The 21,637-nt window shown below is 40.3% G+C and overlaps 6 protein-coding genes across 7 annotated transcripts; 3 read left to right on the top strand and 3 right to left on the bottom strand.

Annotated features, from left to right (window-relative positions):
- The first annotated feature begins 635 nt into the window (after nucleotides 1-635).
- Nucleotides 636-2,936, top strand: LOC108112026. The gene is made up of 3 exons (XM_017221770.1): nucleotides 636-2,304; nucleotides 2,356-2,452; nucleotides 2,515-2,936. Exons 1-3 carry the CDS (start codon nucleotides 787-789, stop codon nucleotides 2,880-2,882), a joined length of 1,983 nt encoding a protein of 660 aa, XP_017077259.1. The 5' UTR covers nucleotides 636-786; the 3' UTR covers nucleotides 2,883-2,936.
- A 1,176-nt stretch (nucleotides 2,937-4,112) lies between these two features.
- On the bottom strand, nucleotides 4,113-5,241 carry LOC108112027 (muscle-specific protein 20). The gene is made up of 3 exons (XM_017221771.1): nucleotides 5,115-5,241; nucleotides 4,626-4,958; nucleotides 4,113-4,553 (listed from the first exon to the last, which is right to left on the bottom strand). The coding sequence occupies exons 1-3, from the start codon at nucleotides 5,142-5,144 to the stop codon at nucleotides 4,362-4,364; spliced, it is 555 nt and encodes a 184-aa protein (XP_017077260.1). The 5' UTR covers nucleotides 5,145-5,241; the 3' UTR covers nucleotides 4,113-4,361.
- Nucleotides 5,242-12,236: 6,995 nt separating this feature from the next.
- LOC108112005 (glutathione S-transferase E14) lies at nucleotides 12,237-13,724 on the bottom strand. 2 transcript variants are annotated; one of them, XM_017221742.2, is made up of 4 exons: nucleotides 13,363-13,724; nucleotides 13,033-13,173; nucleotides 12,790-12,912; nucleotides 12,237-12,699 (listed from the first exon to the last, which is right to left on the bottom strand). In XM_017221742.2, exons 1-4 carry the CDS (start codon nucleotides 13,564-13,566, stop codon nucleotides 12,475-12,477), a joined length of 693 nt encoding a protein of 230 aa, XP_017077231.1. In that variant the 5' UTR covers nucleotides 13,567-13,724; the 3' UTR covers nucleotides 12,237-12,474. The 2 variants fall into 2 exon arrangements, with proteins under 2 accessions (XP_017077231.1, XP_017077230.1); XM_017221741.2 differs by having other exon boundaries at nucleotides 12,973-13,173; nucleotides 13,363-13,720.
- Nucleotides 13,725-13,830: 106 nt separating this feature from the next.
- On the top strand, nucleotides 13,831-16,049 carry LOC108112003 (protein PTCD3 homolog, mitochondrial). The gene is made up of 2 exons (XM_017221739.2): nucleotides 13,831-14,292; nucleotides 14,345-16,049. The coding sequence occupies exons 1-2, from the start codon at nucleotides 13,966-13,968 to the stop codon at nucleotides 15,974-15,976; spliced, it is 1,959 nt and encodes a 652-aa protein (XP_017077228.1). The 5' UTR covers nucleotides 13,831-13,965; the 3' UTR covers nucleotides 15,977-16,049.
- On the bottom strand, nucleotides 16,038-17,344 carry LOC108112004 (probable palmitoyltransferase ZDHHC24). The gene is made up of 2 exons (XM_017221740.2): nucleotides 17,078-17,344; nucleotides 16,038-17,022 (listed from the first exon to the last, which is right to left on the bottom strand). Exons 1-2 carry the CDS (start codon nucleotides 17,313-17,315, stop codon nucleotides 16,412-16,414), a joined length of 849 nt encoding a protein of 282 aa, XP_017077229.1. The 5' UTR covers nucleotides 17,316-17,344; the 3' UTR covers nucleotides 16,038-16,411.
- A 954-nt stretch (nucleotides 17,345-18,298) lies between these two features.
- On the top strand, nucleotides 18,299-21,543 carry LOC108112018 (sulfhydryl oxidase 1). The gene is made up of 2 exons (XM_017221758.2): nucleotides 18,299-19,871; nucleotides 20,760-21,543. Exons 1-2 carry the CDS (start codon nucleotides 18,450-18,452, stop codon nucleotides 21,243-21,245), a joined length of 1,908 nt encoding a protein of 635 aa, XP_017077247.1. The 5' UTR covers nucleotides 18,299-18,449; the 3' UTR covers nucleotides 21,246-21,543.
- Nucleotides 21,544-21,637: the final 94 nt, after the last annotated feature.

Here is a 21,637-nt window from a genome sequence, read left to right as displayed (position 1 = left end):
GGTGGAAGTCGTCGTCGTAGGCGCAGAATTTAATTTGTTTAGGGATGATGATGGAGAGGGAAATGTAGGCAATTAGGAATAGGATTATTGAGATGGGTGAACCTAGTGGGATACCATTGTCTAGCGGATATATGTTTGAGAGGCATTTCCCAGTCTTGGCGATCATTTTTTCATTAGACATGAAGTTCTTGATATAGTGAATGATTCTTGAGCCTAAATTCTAATCATGCAGCTGGTGTATGATTGTGTGTATACCAATTCTATCAAGGGCTTTAGTGAAGTCAAGCGATAGAATTGACATGTGCTTTTTGAGAGCAATAGATCTAGAAGCTAGCTGGTCTACGTAGAGTAGACTGTCTAGTACAGATTTGCATCTTTTAAAACCGAATTAGCTGTTGTGTAAGAGATCGTTATTAAAAACGAACCACGACACCCTCTTGGCTACTATTTTGTCAAGAACTTTCAAGGAAATTTCTATTTTCGGCTTTGGCCATGGGAAGGACAAGGCTAAGTTTAAATGATTGGGGGATGTGGTAAGAGAGAATGCTGTTAAAGTGGTTGACTGTTATGAACATAAAATCGCAAACTTTGGAGTTTCCCTGAAAACACTGTCAAACATAGAGCCTAGGCAACAATCACAATACAGATGTACACGCGTACACATCTCAATCGAAATACACTGAAAAACATATAAAAACCAACAGACATTTTTAAGAAATAGGAAATTATAAAAATAATAAAGAAAGAGCCTAAAGAAGAGCCTATTAATTAAAAAATATATAAACAATGGAAACTAAGACAACAGAACCTCAAGATGAAGAGTTGCAGGCACACGAACAACAAGAAACCACTGATGTCGACGACTTACTCGAAAGACTTTCAGGAGAAAGTGAACATTCCACTACATTGGCTCCTGATGTCAAGTCGATCATCTCGCAAGACAGTGGGAGGATGGTGGAAATCATTAGAAAAAATGAGAGGAAGTTATTGCTAAGGGAAGTCCTGGATCGCCTTAAGGAGCGCGAAGAACAAGATAATGATCAGAAATCTGTTGCTAAGTCAGAAGATAAGAAAAAGAAGTCGACCAGTTTTAGTAGTAAAAGGTCCAGGCTTGAGCAAAAGGAAGAGGGTGAGATATGGACGAAGCTCGATGATGAAATCGCAGATGATGCGACCCCCAGGCACTCGGATTTGTCCACTTTCGCAGCGGCTTTGCTCGTGGATGAACCAGGAGAGGATGAAGAACTTCCCACTCCCATGGAATCATCCTCGGAATCAGAACCGGACACGGTAATAACCCAGCGATCCAAGAGCATTGATCCCATGCAATTGGCAGTCAAATCTCTGATGCTGGTACCCAGTCTCTCAGAAATTTCACTGTCTAGCGAGCCGGATGTCCAACGCAAATCGGGCAAGTCTATTAAATCAGTTAAGTCATCCGGCTTTAGAGACCCCTTAGGCGATGATGCCGGCAGTTCATTTTCCGAAGAAGCGCAGGAGGAGTCCAGTCAAGCGGGCAACGATTCCAAGGTCTTTAAGGTTGGAGACCAATTAGAAGATTCGGATTCGCTACATGATTCGTCGATAGTGTCCATACCGGAAGTCCGAGAGCCAAAAACCGCGGAAAAGAAAGTCGAAGACTACATGGACTTTGAAAGCATGTTTGTAGTTAAGGAGGAGAGAACCATTTCGATTAACACCGACAGTGAAGATGACCTTAGGTTTTTGGAGACGCAAGAGATAGTACGAGACTTTATCAATAATTTGGTTAAAAAAGTGATTGCTAGCGAACGACCAGGTTCCAGTGATTTTATTCGGAAAAGGCTAGACAAAGAGAAACTTCTGGCCGCTCTACAGAAGCACGTGCATGATTATGTCTTGATTAAAGATATGAACAATCAGCTGGAGGATCGGATGGTCGATTACTTTCGTCGCCTCAAGAACTTCCGAGCCTTTGACACTCTGGCCCAGGCGGACCAAGTAACCTATCGCAATCGCCATGAACAGGCCCTGGCTTATCTAGCCTATGGCCAAGAACGCCTCGAAATGGTCAAGAATAAATACGGAACCCTAATGAGCTCGGCACTTATGGATCTCAGTCACGCCATGCATATCGTCATCAGCACGGAGGAGCATCTGGAGCAGACAATACGACGTCTTCTTGTTCGACCGGACGCAGAGACCGATTTCATGAAACGTTTCGTTTCCCGGGAACTGCGTCTGATGTCCGAGCATCGGAACAAAATCAGCGATACCCGGCTTATACTCATTTCACGGAAGCACACATTGGGTCTCATCACGGATGTAAGTATTCCTGTAGGACACCTAAAGACATTCTAAACCTTTTCGCCATAGCATATAGCAGATGTGGAGACAGTGTGCGACGGGGTGAGCATGAAAGACTTCATCACTGTACAAGCCAAAATGTTTGGCTTAGAAAAGAAACTTGAAGGTATGGATTTCTCAATACTCACTTCATACGCCTAACATATACATCTCAAAAATCCAAACTAGAACGAAATAATGAATTGAAAAGGCAGCGCCTTCAATACCACACAGATCTGCATTTGACTAAGCACGCTCGAGAGAAGTCCCTTGAAATAAAGGAAAAAATCACGGATCTTAAAGAAGATCTACTGACTAAAACGATCGTAAGAAACAAGCTAAAGACGGAGCTGTGTAACGGTAAAGTGGAGCACAAGAGGATTAGAGCGAAGATCCGTGACCTAACCTATCGAGGTGGTATCTTGGCTATGCCTGCCCTGATGTACGACTACGATCGAACGGTGTCGTACATAAGAGAAAAGGAAGGAAACGTCTCAAATCTAAGAGACACTTTTAGATCTATTACCAATCAACTTCAAAAAATAGAAGTGCAATAGCCTTATAACAGGGCTATTTGAACTTCACCTAAATACATATTTTCACAAAAACAATTCAATATTCGTCATTCTTTAAAACTATAAGCAACGTTCTTAATTGGTCAAGAGGAAAAGACTTCAAGACTTCCTAGTCATAAGCTTATGCATCAATAATAACCCTGAATCTGTATAGAAAATCTCTTAATGGTCCATTATAAAAATATATATCCCTCACATTTTCAGTGTCAAGTTTGTTATTTATTTGCCTGTTTTTATTTATTCCTACTATATACGCTGAACAAAAAGAAAAACCAAGGGGAAATATCGTTTGGTTGTTCCCATTAATATTTCAAGCAATTGTTGGAAATTTTGAAATTCTATAAATAACAAATTCGGAATTTGGCACGCTTTGTTCTTAATCATCTTTCTTGAGAACTTTTTAAAATACACTCGATCTTAGTACGCTTCAATTAGCCAAAACTAATAAAGGAAATTCATCATGTAAGGTCTGCTTGAATTATAATAAAAATAATATAAATTCTTTAAATAAAGCAGGTGGTGGGTGTTCTGTAAATTTAAACTTTCTTAGAGAGATTTTATTATGATCAGCTTTAGTTTAGAAGATGAATTTTGTTTAAAATGATTTCTTTTATCATTTAAAATCTACAGAATCTAAATATAAGTTTCAAGATCTTTTCGTGGGTTTTTATAGGTAATAAACAATCGATAGAGCCCACTGACAGACTATAATAAATTAAGAAATTAGAAAAGTGCCAGCTGAAGGCGTAAAATATTATCAAGAGCTGTCGGTTTTTTTTGGCACCCTCACAGTTGCACCTGCAATACATAGTTCCCAGTGAGATGTCTTAAGAGTGAACAGTTTCACGCCTCGGACAGGTGAGTTTAGGCATTCGTTTCTGGCGAATTCCTATCCTTACATATAGACAGCATATAGATGCCCATCTTGATGTTAACTCTGCCTATCACTGATGCTCTGACCTCGACACGCTTCAGCGGAATTTTTCACATCGCGCCGCACACACACTCATCGGAGAGTGTTTATGTTTGGTTTATAACGTTGATACGATGATATATATGTACATATCTATATGTATTGTATAAGTATAAAAGTCATTTTTAGAACACACCATAGGCAGATAAATAAAGTCTGCACACCCACACAAAAAAACAACAGCAGCGGCAAGAAAGTAGAGAGCTCAAGGTTATAGAGGTGATCGGAAAGTCGAAAACTGGGATTTTTCAATTACTTTATTGTACTCATAAATAGATTAACTTAGGCGTATACTTAATATAAGGCGACAAGCCTTCGCGTTACTTCTTTGTGTTGTTTTGTGTGAGTGTGTTTTTGAGTTGGTGTTGAGTTTTGCTTTGGTGAGGAATATCTTTGTGTTTATGTTTCATCATAAAAAATATATGTGGGTGTGTTCACTTAGCATATGTGTAGAAAATGGGCTTTGGACATCCAGAAAATCCTAGGGCTTACTTGCCGATCAGGATCTTGCGGCCGGCGCCGAGGTTCTGGCCAGCCTGAGTGGCTCCCTTGTTGGAACCAGCCTGCAGACCAACGATGGTCTGGCCGGCCTTCAGCTGCTCCTCGGTGAAGTCACGCTTGCACTCATCGGCGGGCTTGGGGCCCAGGAAGGGACCCTTGAAGTCGGCGTGCTTGTAGGTCTGAAAATGTGCGGAAACCAAACGTTATAAAGATTGGAAAATAAGTTTCAATATGAATATGAAATGACTTACGGCACGGCCCAAAGCGAAGATGGTGTTGGTAACGTTAGCAATATCCTTCTTCTCGTACAGATCGACGGTCTGGAAGACATCGATATCGGGCACACCGTACTCTTTCAGGGCCTTCTGGAAGTTGTTGATGTTCTCCATGAACTTGAACTGGCCACCGGAGGAGTTGACCTTAGGCACAGCGTTAGGGGACAGGATGTTGATCAGCTTGCACAGCACCTGACCGTCCTTGAGCACATCCTCGTAAGACTGGCCAGCGGGGAACTTCTCGTTAATGATGGCCTCAACCCATTCCTGGGCCTCCTTGTCCATCTCGGGATTGCGTTTGCCGGCAATCTAGATGGATTAAATGAAATCGAATCAAGTTTTAGGCACAAAATTTCACAAAATAACTATAATAACTTTCACTTTTTATTCATATTTTTAACAAAATTTTTTTAAGGATCTTTAATTTAAATTAGTTTTTTTTTTTAGCACTGATCAAGTATTCACCTTGGCACGAACGGCACGCTCAAGAGACATGTTTGGTTTTTGGTTTTGGGTTTGGGTTCTGTGGGATCTTCACTAAAGCTCTGACAAGCTAACACTGATGCCAGCCAACGGGGCGTATGCGGCTTTTAAAGCGCGAGAGAGCGTTCTCCGACAGATTTGTTCAAGAATTTTCCAAAAATATATCCGAATTCGGAGTCGAGTGTGTGAAAATTGCGAGGCGTGTGGGCGTTTTATATATTCGAAGCGCCGACTTTGCCCGCCACCCTCGCATGAGTCGTGCGATATAATTTTAGATCATCATTGGCCAAGAAAAAGGAAAAATCCAACGAATGCTTTATAATTTTCACACATCCATATGATTGGAATGGAAATGTGCCTGTGTACATTGTGCTCTTCAAAATTCGCTACTCATTTGCATGTTAAGCGCATTTTTTCGGACTTGACCAGGCCAACAAGCCGCTGCTGCTGTCCTGCTGTCATTCTGAACTCATTTCTGGCGCGTGCATTCGTCTCTCGTAATTTCGATCGGCATGCATTGGGTCATAATTAAAAATGGCAGCAATTTGGTTCCCATCGAGAGATACATCCTCCAGAATTCATTTTCATCCTCAAAAATACTTACATTTTTTTAAACGGCAGACAGCATCTACTTTTCAGAGAATGATTTTTCAAAAAATTCAGAATAATTAATTTTTTCTTAGAAATATGTTAGTTTATTAATTTTCTGAATAGTTGTTATTTTTCTGTGTTATTTCCCTTTTAAATTGCCTCTATTTTACGGAAATTACATTCTTGAGCATTTTCAAGTGCTTAAAAATGTTTTCCTAACTTAAAATTATAAAATAAAAACAAATTTATAACAAATTCAGAGTAAAAAGTATAATTTTTCAGAGTAATATATTGCAGATTTCAGGATGCTAATTTATTTTCTATCATAAAAAAATCCAAATGAATTGGAAATAAATGCAGTTAATGGTTATAAATGGAATTAAACTGAAGCATAGTTTTAGCACTTTTTCTACCTGATTTTAGATTGGGAAATATTTATTGTATATATTTTATATAATAATAAGTATTACCTATTTAAAAAAAAACGTAATTATATCTTCGGAAAAAGTTATCTCCAATTATAAGCAATGCTTATAAAAATAGGCTGGCTAAAATTTTTAATTAAATGATGATCAAAATAAACAAACACATTTTCATAAGTCCCCCAATGAAAATCCCCCTTCTGCATTTAACCCATAAAATTAGCAATAAATTGCAATTATAATCTTAATGCATATAAAATCAGATTAGCAAGCATCGCGCCAGAAGAGAGAACCATTTACAAGCAGTAAAAAATACAAGGCCAGCGATTATTTTATGAGCAGACAATTAACTTGAATTATGCGCCTTGTGATATTGAATAGCACTTTATTAGAGGGACAACAATCAGCCAAATATTTCGCCCAAAAATTACAATGACAGGGTCATAAAGTGAAGAGAAGACAAGCGAAGGCGACTTCGAACTGCCAAAGCTCGTGCCCCACCAAAAAACAAACCGAACATGAATATTTTATTAAAGTTAGTCGGAGAAAAACCAAACAAACAAATCGTTCAGCGATATCTATGTATTTTGGGAGGGGCGGTGGAGGAAAATTCTTCTACTAGAGCGGATACAATTTCGATAACACTCGGAAAATCCCCGGCATACACGTAAAAGGCCCGAAGAATTTGTGCTATGGGTAGCGCGACTATTTCTAATTTTCTCGATTCCCGAACAGGTGGAACCGAAATAGTTGAGATTTTCCAGGCTTTTCTTTTTTCTTTCGCCTCAAAAACAGATGGCGTGTTCGTTTATTTTTACCGCATCCCTAGCCTGCGGCACTTCGACGGACGGCTGTCTTTTCTGGTTCTCATTTTTGTATTTTTTTTAATTAACAAATACTCGTCGGATTGTAGTAAACCGCAATGGTTGGCATTTAAGTGAATTAAATTTGCCCAAGGCTGGGTTTTGACTATTGTCTTCGCCAAAAATTTAATTAATGCCCCGCAGATGTGCGGCCATTTTTCATGGCAATTAAATTATTGTAATTGCATTCGTTGAGGGTTTGGGGCTCAAATAACGGAAAGCCGTAAGTAAAAGAATCAAATTCAATTACGGAATGGGCACTCTCGGGGAGTTTGAAAAGCTCAGTAGTGGCCGAGTTGGATTGCAATTCAAACAAACGGCTGATTAAACGTTTATCCGGACCCTGGGGAACCCTCATGTGTCCTCATCAGCCGGCGCCGTTTTGGCCAAAGTGCACATTCGTAGGACATGGGACACAAGGACGATCACGTAGCTGTGTGTTTGGCCAGGAAAATTAGATTCGATTGTGCAAACACCCTGGCGGGAAACCATTTTCCAGGCGCTAACTTAGCCGGGATTATTTTCCCATAAATCAGCATAAAAACTCAACAAAGGCCAAAGGCCTGCGAAAGAAATGGCCAACGTACAATGGCCCAAAAATGGCAACGCATATCCGAAATGAAGTCAAGCGAAAATTAGGTCGTTGAGAGTTGAGGGGAAAACGGAAAAAAGGGAAAGTAGCCCGCCCTTTGGGCATTCAGCAACCACTTGCTGGCATTTGTGCCGCTTCCGCTGGCTCACAGTGAAGCTGGGCGGAAACGGAAATTGAGTCAAGCGTTCTCAGTTTGCAGACTGCAATTTCATTTATAAACAAACAGAGTGTCCAAACAGCATCGCATCGATTCGAATTCAGTTACTGAATTCGTGCCCCATTGCCTGTGAGCTGGCCGGCTAAGAATAGACACATTATTTATTTAAGCTCAACATTTAATTGGAAAATCATGCCCAATGTCGTCATTTTGTTAGTAAAAATAAACACTCGACTGGCCGCGGTCATAACATAGAATAGTTATTTATAAGTTCCCATAATTTCTATAGACATTTTCCCGCTCCTTGCGACAAAAGCAATTAAGTATATTTCAAATTTTCACATTGTCGTCGAGAAAACATGGGTCGCACACAAAGTTGGAAGAAAATGTTCTTTGATATATAAAATTCTTACCTTTTGCCAGAAATTATGCTTCTCACAACTCGAACAAATAAAAGCAAAATAAAAGAGGTGAAAAGCTTTTCAGCGTTGCATTCAATTTGCATTTATTTATTGACTTAGATTATCCCAACACACTTCATAAAAGAGGGGTAATTTGATTTTTATCTCTTTCAATAAAATAGGTTAATATGAGAGCGAACTCTTTTATGAGAAAATCAAATTGGTGTATATTAATTTAAACAATTAATTGGCCTTTTCTCCTTAATACCTACTTAATATGGTCAAGAAAGGAAGAATGAAGGAAACATTTTCCCAAAGGCATGTTATTATTTATTATTAATAATATATTTATTATTAATAAAATGTTTATTAGTCCCAAGAGTATTTGTGATTTAATTTGATATAACGATTTCTCTCGTTTTTCCAAACTTGCCTCAACAATAATTGCGATACGAAATCTTTTGAACTTTTTTGTTTGTTGGTTGTCAGATGTTTATTTGGTCTGTTCTCTTGTGTTCTGTTTGGCTTCCACCCAATATCATTCATCCGAACGGTCTTTGGAAAATCTTGAGACGAGAGCCTCAGATAAATGTTAAAGTGGGCGGAGTGGGCGTAGCCCCGCCAGCCACCGCCCCGAAAAACCGAAAAAAGGTTAATTAGAAATTCAGGAGGACCGCAGCCAAGATGCCTAGCACTTAACCACAACAAAAAGGTCTGCCTCACCAGCTGGCCCCCCGAACAATATGAAAGGTGAAAATAATATAATAGAGTTTTATATGGGCAAAGGCCGTTAGTTGGGCTGCGAAAGTAAGAGCTCGAAACGGTTGAGCAGCCGGCATTTTTAATCAATAATTCAACTGTGACTGCTCTCCACTTTATGGCCAACTCAGCAGTGGCCAAAGGCGAGATGTCTGACCCGAAATAAAATCAGCAAATATTGCCCCAAGTAATAATCGAAGAGCTAAACCCGAAATCGCTTGTCCCAATGGACGAACGAATGCGAAAACTTTGTCAATATTTCAGCATCACGCACCACTGACTGCTGCCCTGGTGCCCTGCTGAATGAATGCCCCATCGCATGGGGAATTGGCTCTGTGGCATGGCCAGGCCTAATTGAATTTCCTGGCTAACACTTTAAAGCTGGCTGCTAGGCTACTTACTAGGAGACTGTAATGAGGTTTCATCTACACTCTCCCCCTTCGAATTGAGAAAACTTTCCATTTCCGACAAATTGACTGGCAGGCGCTAAAGGCGGACTTCAAAGCAACATTTTCACTAAATCAATTTGCACAAAGTATTCTTCGACAGCATTAGACTCAAGAGTTCTGGACCCTCTTCCTAACATCATTCCAGACAAAAAGAAAACAAAAAGTTTGGAACAAAAGTTGTCGTCTGTCATCCATAACTCGATTTTGGAACTGGCAATGTGTGCTGCATTAGGGTTCCCTCCTGGCAGGATTCCAATTTTTAACAGCTATGCTAATTTGGAGCCATTATGCGCCTAATTATGGTGATTCCTGCCAGGAAATGTGTTAACATATAAGACTTCTAAAAGGATGTGAGAAATGCCTATTTCATAAGCTGAGGCAAATACTTGGCAAGACTTTCGGTCTCTAACTTCATTGGCATCCTTCTTCATTTTTCAAACATTGCTAAGAATCTCCTACATTCTTAATTTTAAGATAATGTACATAGTAAAAACTTGACAGTATAGAAATCAATATGAAGAATACTGTATTTTATAAAACACAATGAGCGTGAAATGTTTTATTGACCGAATTCTTTATAAAGAAAAGAGGTAATTTAAGTCAAACCAAGAATCTAAATACAAATTTGTCCTTCTCTTCAATGCCAATTTTTGGAATTTGGTCTTAAAATCCACATTAAATTCTATAAAATTTATAAAACACAAATCATTTTTTTGTATATACTTTATATGAAACATTAATTGTTTTTCCCTCTCCTTTTTTGTTTACCCGACATTGCTTGAAAAACAAAAATTGATTGCCTGTTTTTAGGCAAAAAGTAAACTTGTTATCTCAATGTTTTCCCTAAATGCTGTTTCCATCTGTGTATTTACTGTGGCTAATTTATGCAGGTTAAAAAGTCCCAGCCTGTTTAATTTCAATTATTTATTTTAGCATAATAAAAAACAATAATAATGATTTAAATTAAATTGCCTTTCCTCGCAGATTGTGCAGTAATTTTGCTTTTAAATATCAATTCAATTCCACTAGGCTGGGACATTTCCCAGTGGGTGGCATTGCATCATCGTCGTCCGGCGCTGGAATTGCCCATAAATAAAGTCGCCCGTATGGGGCAACGTGGCCTTTAATCGAATTCATAGCAACATGCAAATACAGACAAAAAATATATAGAAAAAATGGATGAGTATATGACATCGAAAGAGTTAATGCTCTTAAGATGAAAAGCGGGAAATTTGGTCTCCCCATCGTTTTATTTAACCTTTAAGTACGATTTGATGTATGTATATTTTCTAAGAATTAAGAAAACTCAATAAATTTCTAAAAATAATGAACTTAAAAACTGGATCTGAAGCTGTAAAAGTAAAGTATTAAAATCTGTTTAGATTTCTGGGACTTTCTTGCATATAGCAATCAGTTTTTGCGACTTTTTGCCCCAGCTTAAATTTCAAATTGATGCAAATCCCATAACAAAGTTGCTAATCTCTGCGGGAAAAGAGTACCATGAAACTTAAGTAAAATAATTCAGTTATATGTACATATTTGGGAATGCGAATGCGATTTTGGATGACCGTTGACAGAAAGCTTAAACTTCCCAGTGACCGTGGCAAAAAAAAATCTCTGTATAAGCACTGACAACGCGAAGGGCAGATAAATGTTGAGACAACGCCGGGCGAAATTGAAAAACTTGTGCAGAGCGTAAAGTTTGCCGCGTGCCTGGCTAAGATTTTGCTCCGGCACCCACAAAAAATGAATAGCAATAGCTGCACTTTTGCCGACAGTTGGCAGTTGAGAAGTTAGGGCCAAAGGAGCAGAAATCCGATGAAAAGACCAGGTGCACGTAGTCACCAAGTTGTAAAGATGGCTGCAGATGGAGAGCATGATGCGTGCGTGAAACTTTGTTTGAGATTGGTATGACTACGGGCACTGGGTTCCTTGCTCTTCGGGGCTAGAGCGGAGCAATTAGCGGTTGGCTCTCCAAGCGGATTACCATTACCCCGATCAACTGAAGGGCACTCGATACGGCTATTGGGGCCGACAAGCTGTTATTAGGGCACAAACGTCCAGAGCAGTCTAATATTTGCCAAACATTTTTGGGAGTAAACATGGGTCATACGCGGTATTATGTTAATGAGTTAGCTAAGGGTCGCGGCCAACCGCTAATTTACTTTGAAATTGGCTCTATTTCACATATCCCTTTCATCAGGGTAAACATTCATTTGCAGTGGAAAGCTGCACCCAAATTTATGCCGAATTCCGCGAATTGTGAAAAGGGTTAAGGTATTCTTTTACACTTTTTAGAATGAGACCCTCCTTTCAAAATACACACAAATATTAATGGATAACTTCAATTAATTAATTCAAATAATTTGAAAGTCTTTAATTAATTAATGTCTTAAACAAGAAAAAACGCTATAGTCGAGTGCCGCAGTTATGGGCGTGGACGGATGTTGATAAACTTGCGCTGCGTAGGGACCTCAAGACCTCTCTTATAGTTCCTAAGATATCAGCGTTTAAACGGACAAACGGATGGATGGACAGTTAGACGGACAGACAGACGGACGGACGCACGGACATGGCTTAATCGATCGATCGACTATCGATCCTGATCAAAAATATATATACTTTATAGGGTCAGAAACGCTTCCTTCAACTTGTTACATACTTTTCAACGAATCTAATATACCCTTTAAGTCTTGAAGTAACGGGTATCAAAATCACGAATCTTTTTAACTCAGTCTATAATATCTTAAGGTTTTTGGGAAAAAAATGTATTTCCCTGAATATCACAAATCTGGCCTTACGTAGTCAATTACATTCGATTTGCAATTATGTATAATGGATTTTTAAATTCAGTAATAAAATGATTCAGATTGTTCCAGAAAGAATTTTAATTTTCTTTTCGTTAATAAGTAACCTTTCCAAATATTCGAATTATTAAAACTCAAATCTTATAAAGAAATGGAGGAAGAATTGATTACAGTTTAGTAACAATGTAAGTTTAAATATCTAACTGTGAAGTTATAACTATATTTTCCCTTCACCTGCTGAGCAAACATACAATTACACCCAGCTCAAAGCAAAATTAAACACTCTACACAACAACCAAAGCTATTCCACATCCTCTGCAGCGGAGTCGGATGAGGTTGGGAACTGGAAGCTACCAACGCTCTCCATCGTTTGGCGCAGCTTCTCCAATCCGCTGCAGTTGGCCTCGTAGGCATCCAGCTGCCGCATGGCGGTGAACCAACGTCGCAGACGTGGGTACTGCGTCAGGGGAAACATGAGATTGACGGTGCTCAATGTGGTTACGATGGATAAGTCGGCGAGCGTCAGCTGAAACCGCAACAACAAAGGTGAAATTCTAAACTTAATTGAACCGCCACAACGACAGAGAATCGCAATCAGATAAGGGGGTTTTGTTACCTGTCGCCCAGCCATAAAATTGTTACTTTCCAGGTAGCGCTCCATGATGATATACGCCTCGGTCAGCTTGCGTTCATGAAGGGCCACATCGACATTTGCGAATCCTTGGCGGACAATCGACGACTATGAAACCACATGGGAAACACAATTAAAACAATATAAAAAGTTAGTAAGTGAACCCACCATAAAATCACTATCACGACGAAATAGAAAGGAGCACTCGAAAAGCAGGAGGTTCAGTACCTTCATACGTTCTCCATGCTCCAGGGGCCATAAAGATCCTTCCTCGTCGAACTTTTCTGCCAAGTGAATCAGTATAGCATGGCTGTCAGTCAGAACCAGATCATTATGTACCAACGTGGGAACACTGTGCAGGGGATTTAACTATATTTTAGACAAAAATAAAGAGTCTTCTATAGATACGTTAAAGACGTGCCAAATAAATTCCTATAATATTTAATGGGTTTTAGATAAATCGTTTTAAATAAAGATTATTTTCAATAGTTCTGATTTTATAGGCCATTTTACTAACGATTTTGCTTAAAATCTTCGGAATAAATTTGACTTACTTACCGATAGGAAATCTTTGTGGAATTGCTCGCCCTTGAAGAGATCGACAAACCTCAGCTCCACATCGATATCCAGCAGTTTAATTAGCATAAGGCAACTGCGAACTGGTGGACTGCGATCGTCGTAATACAAAATAGGCTTGGGATGAGACATCTCGGCAATATCAGGTAGAAAATCGGACAAACGAACACCTTGAAAGTCGATCATCAACTAAATCGGATTGCAGTTCTTGAATTGACAAAGGTATTCGATTGTGTTATTAATGGATGTAGTTATTTAGTAATAATATTTATATAAGACAAAGTACATGATTTGTAATTCTATTACAGAAACGATACATATATCAAACATATAAATATAAATTAACATATCCAATTATTTCAAATGTAACGCTAGTTTTTATTCATTTGTTGCAGCCCTAAATCAGTGTTGAAAAACGACAAATGTTAACTCCTCTGCAATCCAGCTTGTTAGGAACAGCTGTTCAGCCACACATTCTGGGCAAGAAGAAGCACCTGCGTTTTCTTAATCCGAAACCAGAAAAAACATTTAATTTTTTGTTTTATAACTGAAAATTATTTTATTTTGTGTCCAACCTGCTTTATAATGTACCTCTCGCGCCAGTTGAGATTGTTTCCCAGGGCAAACATTGCGCGGAGCCTGAGCTCTAGTGGAGCACATTACACAACAGCGGCATCGGTGGAGGAGTCCCCCATAGAGATTCCAAATCGGATTGAACGATCGCCCACTGATCTTCTTCAGGCGTTGGCCGGAACCGTGGGCAGGGATCACACAGCACCACACTACAAGTACCACGATGACCCATTCCTGATACCCTTGTCCAATGCTGCAAAGCGGACTTATGCCATATCCAAGGAGTCGGGACGCAAGGCTGCGAAGTGGATAAAGGAGGAGCACCGTGAGCTGTTTATGGTGAGTTACAAGGAAGAGCACCTCTATAAGCTAATTGTTGTCATTCCCTTAGCACCAAGAAGCTCATCCACCTATCGAGAAATTTGCTCCCAACATGGTCTACACCGAAGATTCCGAGATTGATGAGAGTTCGCTTCAACAACTGATAGCCCAGGGTGAACTCACGGATGCTGTATTGGTCTACAACCTCCTTGAACAAAAGGGAGTCCCAATCAGTCCAGATCTTAAGAAAAGTCTTCTGGAGCTGGTGTGCTTTTACAACAACCAGGAACCCATACCCGAAGAATACATTGAGGAGCGTTGGTTCACGCAGAACAACCGACGACGTGAGCGAAGTGGCAAAACCTGGAAAGACGGAGATCTGGCAGAGAAACTTTACTCCGAAATCGAACCAAAGACGCCACAAACCTACGCTTCGCTCATTCGCGGAATGGCCAAGTATTTGCAGTGCGAGCGGGCGTACGCATTGCTTCAGGAAGCCGGAGAAAAGCAAATCCAACTGGACACAAACACTTTTAATTCCATTATTCAAATAGTAAATTTCCTGAAAGACACGGCCGAGCAGCGTTGGCAGCTCTGCACGGAGTTGCTGCAAGAAATGTCTCAGCAAAAACTACGTCCCAATTTGGGAACCTTGAATGCGGTGCTTCAGTGCATCAGCACATTTGGCAACTTCAAGCTAGCACGAACTGCTGCCCTCCAAGTTCTACCGGAATTTAAGCAACTAGGCGTGACTCCTAGTCTCGGCACCTACTACTATTTGCTAATCATCTTCTGTCGGGAAAGGGGACCAGTGTCTCATGTAATTGTGGATATTTTAAATGACATCGCCGGCAAGGAATTTAAGATTGAGCACATCAAGGACACATATTTCTTTGCTACAGCCATGGATGTGTGCCGCAATCATTTGCATGACAAATCGCTGGCCAAGAAGGTCGACGAGCTGTTGCACACGGGTAAGAACTACGATTTGATAGGCGACTCTTTCAAGGAGTCCATATACTATCGCAATTATGTAGCACTGCTTTGTCAAACGGAATCCATTGATGACTTTATGGTTACTTATGACCTGTTAGTGCCCAACATCTACACACCAGAACCAGGAATCATGGAGGAGATTCTGAAAGCCATTGAGATCAATGGCGGTGTGGAATATGTTCCACGCATCTGGTCTGATATGGTAGTGTTTGATCACACACACCGCGAAAGCCTTTTACTATACGTTCTCCGTATTTTGGTGAGCAACAAGCCAAATCTAGAGTCTCCCGCCCAACAAAATCTTCCGGAGCAGGCTGCCAAGGTGGCCCTGGATATGTATGAAAAGGTTGAAGACGCAATTAAGGGCCTCCGAAAGGTCTCTTTCACCGGTCAGATGCTCGGAGATATGCTCACTCTACTCCTCCGCGGCGGTAACTTTGAAAAGGCCAAGGAGGTGTTTGCTTATATAGACAAAAACCAACACAAGATTCCCGGAACCCCAACCGAAAGTGCTCTGCAAGAGTTTGTGGAGGCCAGTGTTCTGGAAAAGTCACCCAGCCAGGCGCTGGTCGCCCTGCAATATGCCGTTGAAAACAACATCGATGTAAGTGCATTGACTAAACGCATCCATGAAGGATTTACCCTTAATGAAACGCACTTGGCTAAACTGAAATCGCTGGTGGGAGAAAGTTTTCTGGATAAATAGTAGCATTTTGTTGATAATACACTTTTGTAATTGAGAAATAAAATTGTTAAATAAATAACTATTAAATTAAAAACTTCTTTTACTGATATAAGTATAATAATAATACACAATATTCTCGGTATTTGGTAACGCTTTTTGTTAATAGAATGCTTTTGTACTTGATATATAATTGAGATTGTACTAATGTGTCATTACTAAGATTATAAGTCTAATTTTGCATAATACTTCTAGTGAATGACTAGTCGATATAAACGTTAAAATTAGTTCCTACAGGGGTTAAAACATAAAGATACAGATTTAGATTCAGGTATTGATTAGCGTAAAGACTTTAACTTAACAAAGAGCTATGTTCATTGTATTTTGACGTAGAGTAAGTTTAAGTAAATGCCACTTATACCACATTATTTCCACAGGTCGGTAAGACACAATTGTGAACTAATCCTCCTTTGAAGCGGTACCTATCGGTACCCAGTTCACCCCATTGTGGGGTAAATCGCTACGTAGAAATGGCGACAGCCAGGTTAGGTTCATCCGTTTTCCGAGCACCATTTCCAGATTGCCTCTCAATCCTCGATCGTACTTTCTTGAACCGCGCTCCCTCGTCACCGAACCACTCCTGACTATCTCCCAATGGAAGACCAGGAGTAGCGAGGATATAGCAAAACCCAATAGAGTGAGATCGTATATTACCACATAAAAAGTCTCCCAGCTAGGGTTCAGCGTAAGGCTAACGACGGGGGCGAAGACAGCGCACAGTGTGGACCAACGACAGTAGACGTCTGGATGAAGGTGCCACAGGTAAATACTTTCCATGATGGCAGCCGCCAAGCTTCCGATTATCATGTACACGAGATAATAGAAGAAATACCTGTAGTTGTGGTGCCCGATGCAGCAGCAGGTGAAGCGACAGTGGTGATCCCGCTTCAGCACACACACATTGCACACGTCACAGTGCCAGGATCGAGGTGGCACCAATGTTTGGCAATCATGGCACTTATGCCACCGCACCAACTGCGCTGGTTCAACCGGTGGTTGAAGTAGCTCCACTACAAAAATTATAATAGTAATTGAAAAACATAATCCCCATATATGTATACTCACTGCGGATACTAGTATCCACTAGCATGCAGGCCAGCATGTTGGATGTGATGTTAAAGATTATAAACAAGCTGGCCACCCACATTAAAGTGTACCAAAACCCTCCGATTGCAAACAACTCCGGCATCACAATGGTTACATGGAAGATGTACGTCACAGGCACAAATATAGCCACCAGGAGAAAACATGCCAAATCTGATATAGAACGGGGCTTAACCCGATCCCAGGAGCGTAAAATCATTTTGCTCCCGTTATTTTTACACCTCCAACTACGACAGTGTTGTACAGCGCTTTTCGGTAGTGCTGCTAACGGTAATAAAATGTTAAACACGTAAACTGTTAGGAAAATGAACCAGTAAAAGTTTAAATTGGATCTAATCAACGGAAGTTTAAAATATGTATGTGAATAAAAATAAAATATAAAGAACAACAACTAAAATGATGTAATAAAATTATTTATGCTAATTATATCTTATTTATATAGTTTATACAACTTATTTTTTTATGTTAATTTAATTGTTCCAAGTAGTTCTTAAGTTTAATTACTAACTTCCGTGCCTATATTAATTATTTATTCCAAGTTGTAGTGCAATTATTTCTTGAGAAGAACGGAGACTTGATAATGTATTTTTCATTATAAATATAACTCATACAATTCTGATAAGGCGCAGTTATACCGCGTCATCGAGACATAAGGTTTATTTCTTGATATTGTTCGGACTCAACAATTTCTTTTAATACTGTAAGAAATCAAGAACTTTTTTTATTTTAAATAAAAAACGTTTTATGATATAAAGCACAATAATGGATATTGCATTGAATGTCTTCTTTCTTCTCCTTTTGTTTTATTGTTTTTCTCAAACTAAGAAATTTTCATTAAAATTCATAAAATAAAGAAATCAAGTATATTCAATTTCGGTTTACGTTTGGTTTCGGTTTGTACCTCTTAAAATCCGTTAACTAATACTAGTTCCGATGTGAACAAACTAGTTCGACCTGATTACAGTCTTTTAGAGCCAAAAATTATCATGAGTTTTTATTGTTTTACCGTTAAGTTAACGCTTAACAAATTTCAACTCGTGCATGGCTCTATAACATATTTTTTATGGTTTATTTTGGAATGTTAAAAGAAACATAAAAATTTCATGAAAATTCATAATTTAATATTTATTTAGGTCTCTTGAATCTAACGGCACTTGTTCGTGCTTGTAGCAGTCACGCTTTCATCTCTAGATAGAGTGCAGCACCTAATCAAACCATTTGCGACCGTAAATACATTCCAAATGCTCCGCTGAAGTTAAATCTTATCGCAGCAGTCGCACATCGCATTCCGTACGAATCGCAACCGCTAACACAAATTCGGAAAATCCGTAAAATGTCAGTGGCGCACCTGGTGTTTCTGGCAGTTGGCCTACTAGCCAGCTACGCGTTTGCGGGCGTTCCTCTTCCGCGATACGAGGCGCTCCTCAAGCAGCAATCCGCTCCGGCGGATCCCACCTTGGGTCTCTATGACGACACGGACAAGGTGATCCGCCTGACGGTAAACAACTTCAATGCTACCGTGGTGGACCAAAATCGCGGTGCTCTTGTCGAGTTTTACAACACATACTGCGGTCATTGCCGCAGATTTGCGCCCACCTACAAAAAGGTAGCGGAACACTTGTTACCCTGGTCCGAGGTACTCATCGTAGCGGCAATCGATTGTGCCGCCGAAGAGAACAACGGCATTTGCCGTAACTACGAAGTGATGGGCTATCCCACGCTCCGTTATCTGGGTCCGGGTTTCCAACCGAGTGACCAGCACTACGGGCTGAATGTAATGTCGCAGGATGTGAACGAGATTCGTGAACTACTGGCGGGCATGGTGGCCGCAGAGAATCTAACTAGTAACCAAAACAACTCTTACTGGCCAAATCTCCACTACTTAACGGAAAATGATTCCGCCAGCAGTGTGTTCGAAGGTCTCAGCAGCGCCAGGCAGTACGTGGCAGTTGTCCACGAGCCGGAAAACACCACTTTAGGCATTGAGGTGGCACTATTTATGACCCCATGGCCAGCGGTGGAGGTCCGCCGTGTCATCGACCCTGCGGTCGCTGCTAAGTTTAAGATTGATCCTGCCAATTCACCTCTCAGTGTAGTTAATCGCAAGGGAGAAATTACGACATACTCACCAGAATATGCCAACGGAGAATCCTATGCGAAAAAGCTGGAAGAAATTCTAGGAAAAAAGAACATAACTCCCAGGCCAGTGAAGCAACATCAACAGCCAACTACGCCAGTTAATATCGCGGGACAAAGCGAACTGATCAAGGAAGTTCATCGAAATAAGCACTTCATCTACCAGGCCGATCTCGAGCAGGCTATTCGCACAATACTGCACAATGAGGTGTCCAAGGTGAGCGATATTAGCGGTGAGAAACTGCTCGCTCTTCAGCGGTTCCTGGTGGTGCTACAGCGTTACAATCCTCTGGGCTCTAATGGGCACCATTTGGTGTCACAACTTAAGGACTACGTGGTGCAGTTTCATAGTGAACTGAAGGGTAGTCAGTTCGAAGAAGAGGTAAAGCGTATGGAAGCCCAATTGTCGCCCGTTTATTCCTCCACTCATTTTGTGGGATGTGCTGGATCGAGTCCTCGCCTGCGCGGCTTCAGCTGTTCCCTGTGGACACTGTTCCATTTCATGACTATCCAAGCGGCAAACAACGAGGATTCCCAGGATCCATTGGAAGTCCTGCAGGCCATGCATGGCTACATCAAGAACTTCTTTGGATGTACAGAGTGCTCCGAGCACTTTCAGGTGAGTCAGCAGACGGAAAGCTACGTGCCAATGACCACAATAGTGCTGATTAGGAAGGCGGTCGTTATGGGGGGAGGATAGTTGATTACCAAACAAAAGACTTGACTGCGACTGCCGGAATTTTCCGTGCATGCAAATTCGATTTTGTTCTTTTACCAAAAAAAAACTAATTTACCGCCAAAATAATACCATTAAAACAGCAGCAATGGTCTGTACTTTAATGCTGCGTTTGTACAAAAATTTAATTTTCGAATCAGCAGCTCTGAAAATTGAGTGTTCTTTGGTGTTTTACTATAATTAATTTTTCTACACGTACTCGGCTTGTATAATGTACTAATTGAATACCCACGATATAGTCACTTTGTTATTTGTTGTTAGTTTTTTCTGCTCAAGCTTTGAAGCGAGATTTTATTTGTTATTTATAATCCGTGAGTCATAAACTAACTTTCTCTAAAGCCTTGTTACAAGGTATACGAGTTCGTAGACTTCAAGGGCGTACTCCAGTAAACTACCTGAAGTTATAGTTGACGATACTATTAAAAACTTTCTTTATTGGGTCTAACAGTCTAGTTAATCTATCAAAGCCCAACAACTTCTAAATTAAAGTAATACTATTTTCACTGCGAGGTCACTCAAAGTCAAAGCCGTAATTTAGGTAGAATAATGAAGAATTGCAGTTTAGTGCCTTTTGGTAAAATATAGCCCTTTGAAATGTTCGTTGATTAAATACGATGACTAGTCTCTTATTCTAAAAAACTAACTATTAACTGGGGTTTCCCTCGAGTTACCACTGTAATTAACTAGGTTTCCGTACGGCAGCTGTTTCAACAGTTGTTTTCGTGACGTTCATACATATATTAAGTAATTTTTTTTATTTACTATTCAAAGGCAATGGCATCGAGGAGAAAAATCTGGAGTGTGCCAAACAAGGAGGAGGCTGTTCTCTGGCTATGGGCAGCCCACAATGAGGTGAACCAGCGACTTGCTGGTGATGCCACTGAAGATCCAGAGTTCCCAAAGAAACAGTTCCCCTCCCCGGATAGCTGCAGCGAATGTTACCGGTCGCCTGGAACCAAGTCGGAGAATTTGGAGATCGAGTGGAACAAGGATGCTGTGTTGGGCTTCCTCAAAAATATATATAATCCGCAGTTCATCAGTCGATACGGTGTGCAGCGAGAGGAGCTGCTCCATCCCACTGCCGATAAGATGCGGCAGAAACGTCAGATCTCCAGCGTCTTCACCGACATCGACATGCGAATGGGCATGCTGCTGTACGCCTTCTGCATCGTGATGATGGTTCTGGCATTTAAACTGTTCGCCTTCAAGGGTTATCGCAAGAAGCCCTATGGCCACGACATTCTGGGCAAGGTGTAGGATAATCCCTCGGAAATGATTCCACTAATTCATAAACAAAAAAGACACCGAACACCGAGAAACGGAATTTACTACGACCACCTCTTGCATGTTTCGTATTCGTGGCACCTAGAATTATGTTTAAGTTTAAAGTGTGTGTATATATATGAACAATCTTCTTCCAGTTGTAGCCCTATACATAATCGCTTTTTTACAACGACGATGCACCTGATTGTTTTATTTTTTAGGTATGCAAATGTGATTTTTCTCCAAATGTGTGTAACTCCAGAGTCCGTTTGAATAAAAACGATCAATGCTAGACGACTGTTTACAATGTTGAACACTTGCTCTGGGCGGTAGCACTTAAGATAAGGTGCGAACACCACAATAACGTAGATAAGAAAAACCATGTT

The sequence above is a fragment of the Drosophila eugracilis genome, unplaced genomic scaffold (genome assembly GCF_018153835.1).
Source record: "Drosophila eugracilis isolate 14026-0451.02 unplaced genomic scaffold, ASM1815383v1 contig_90, whole genome shotgun sequence".
NCBI lineage: Eukaryota > Metazoa > Arthropoda > Insecta > Diptera > Drosophilidae > Drosophila > Drosophila eugracilis.
Note: the sequence above shows the minus strand (reverse complement) of the source record. Positions and strands in the feature narration are given on the sequence as shown.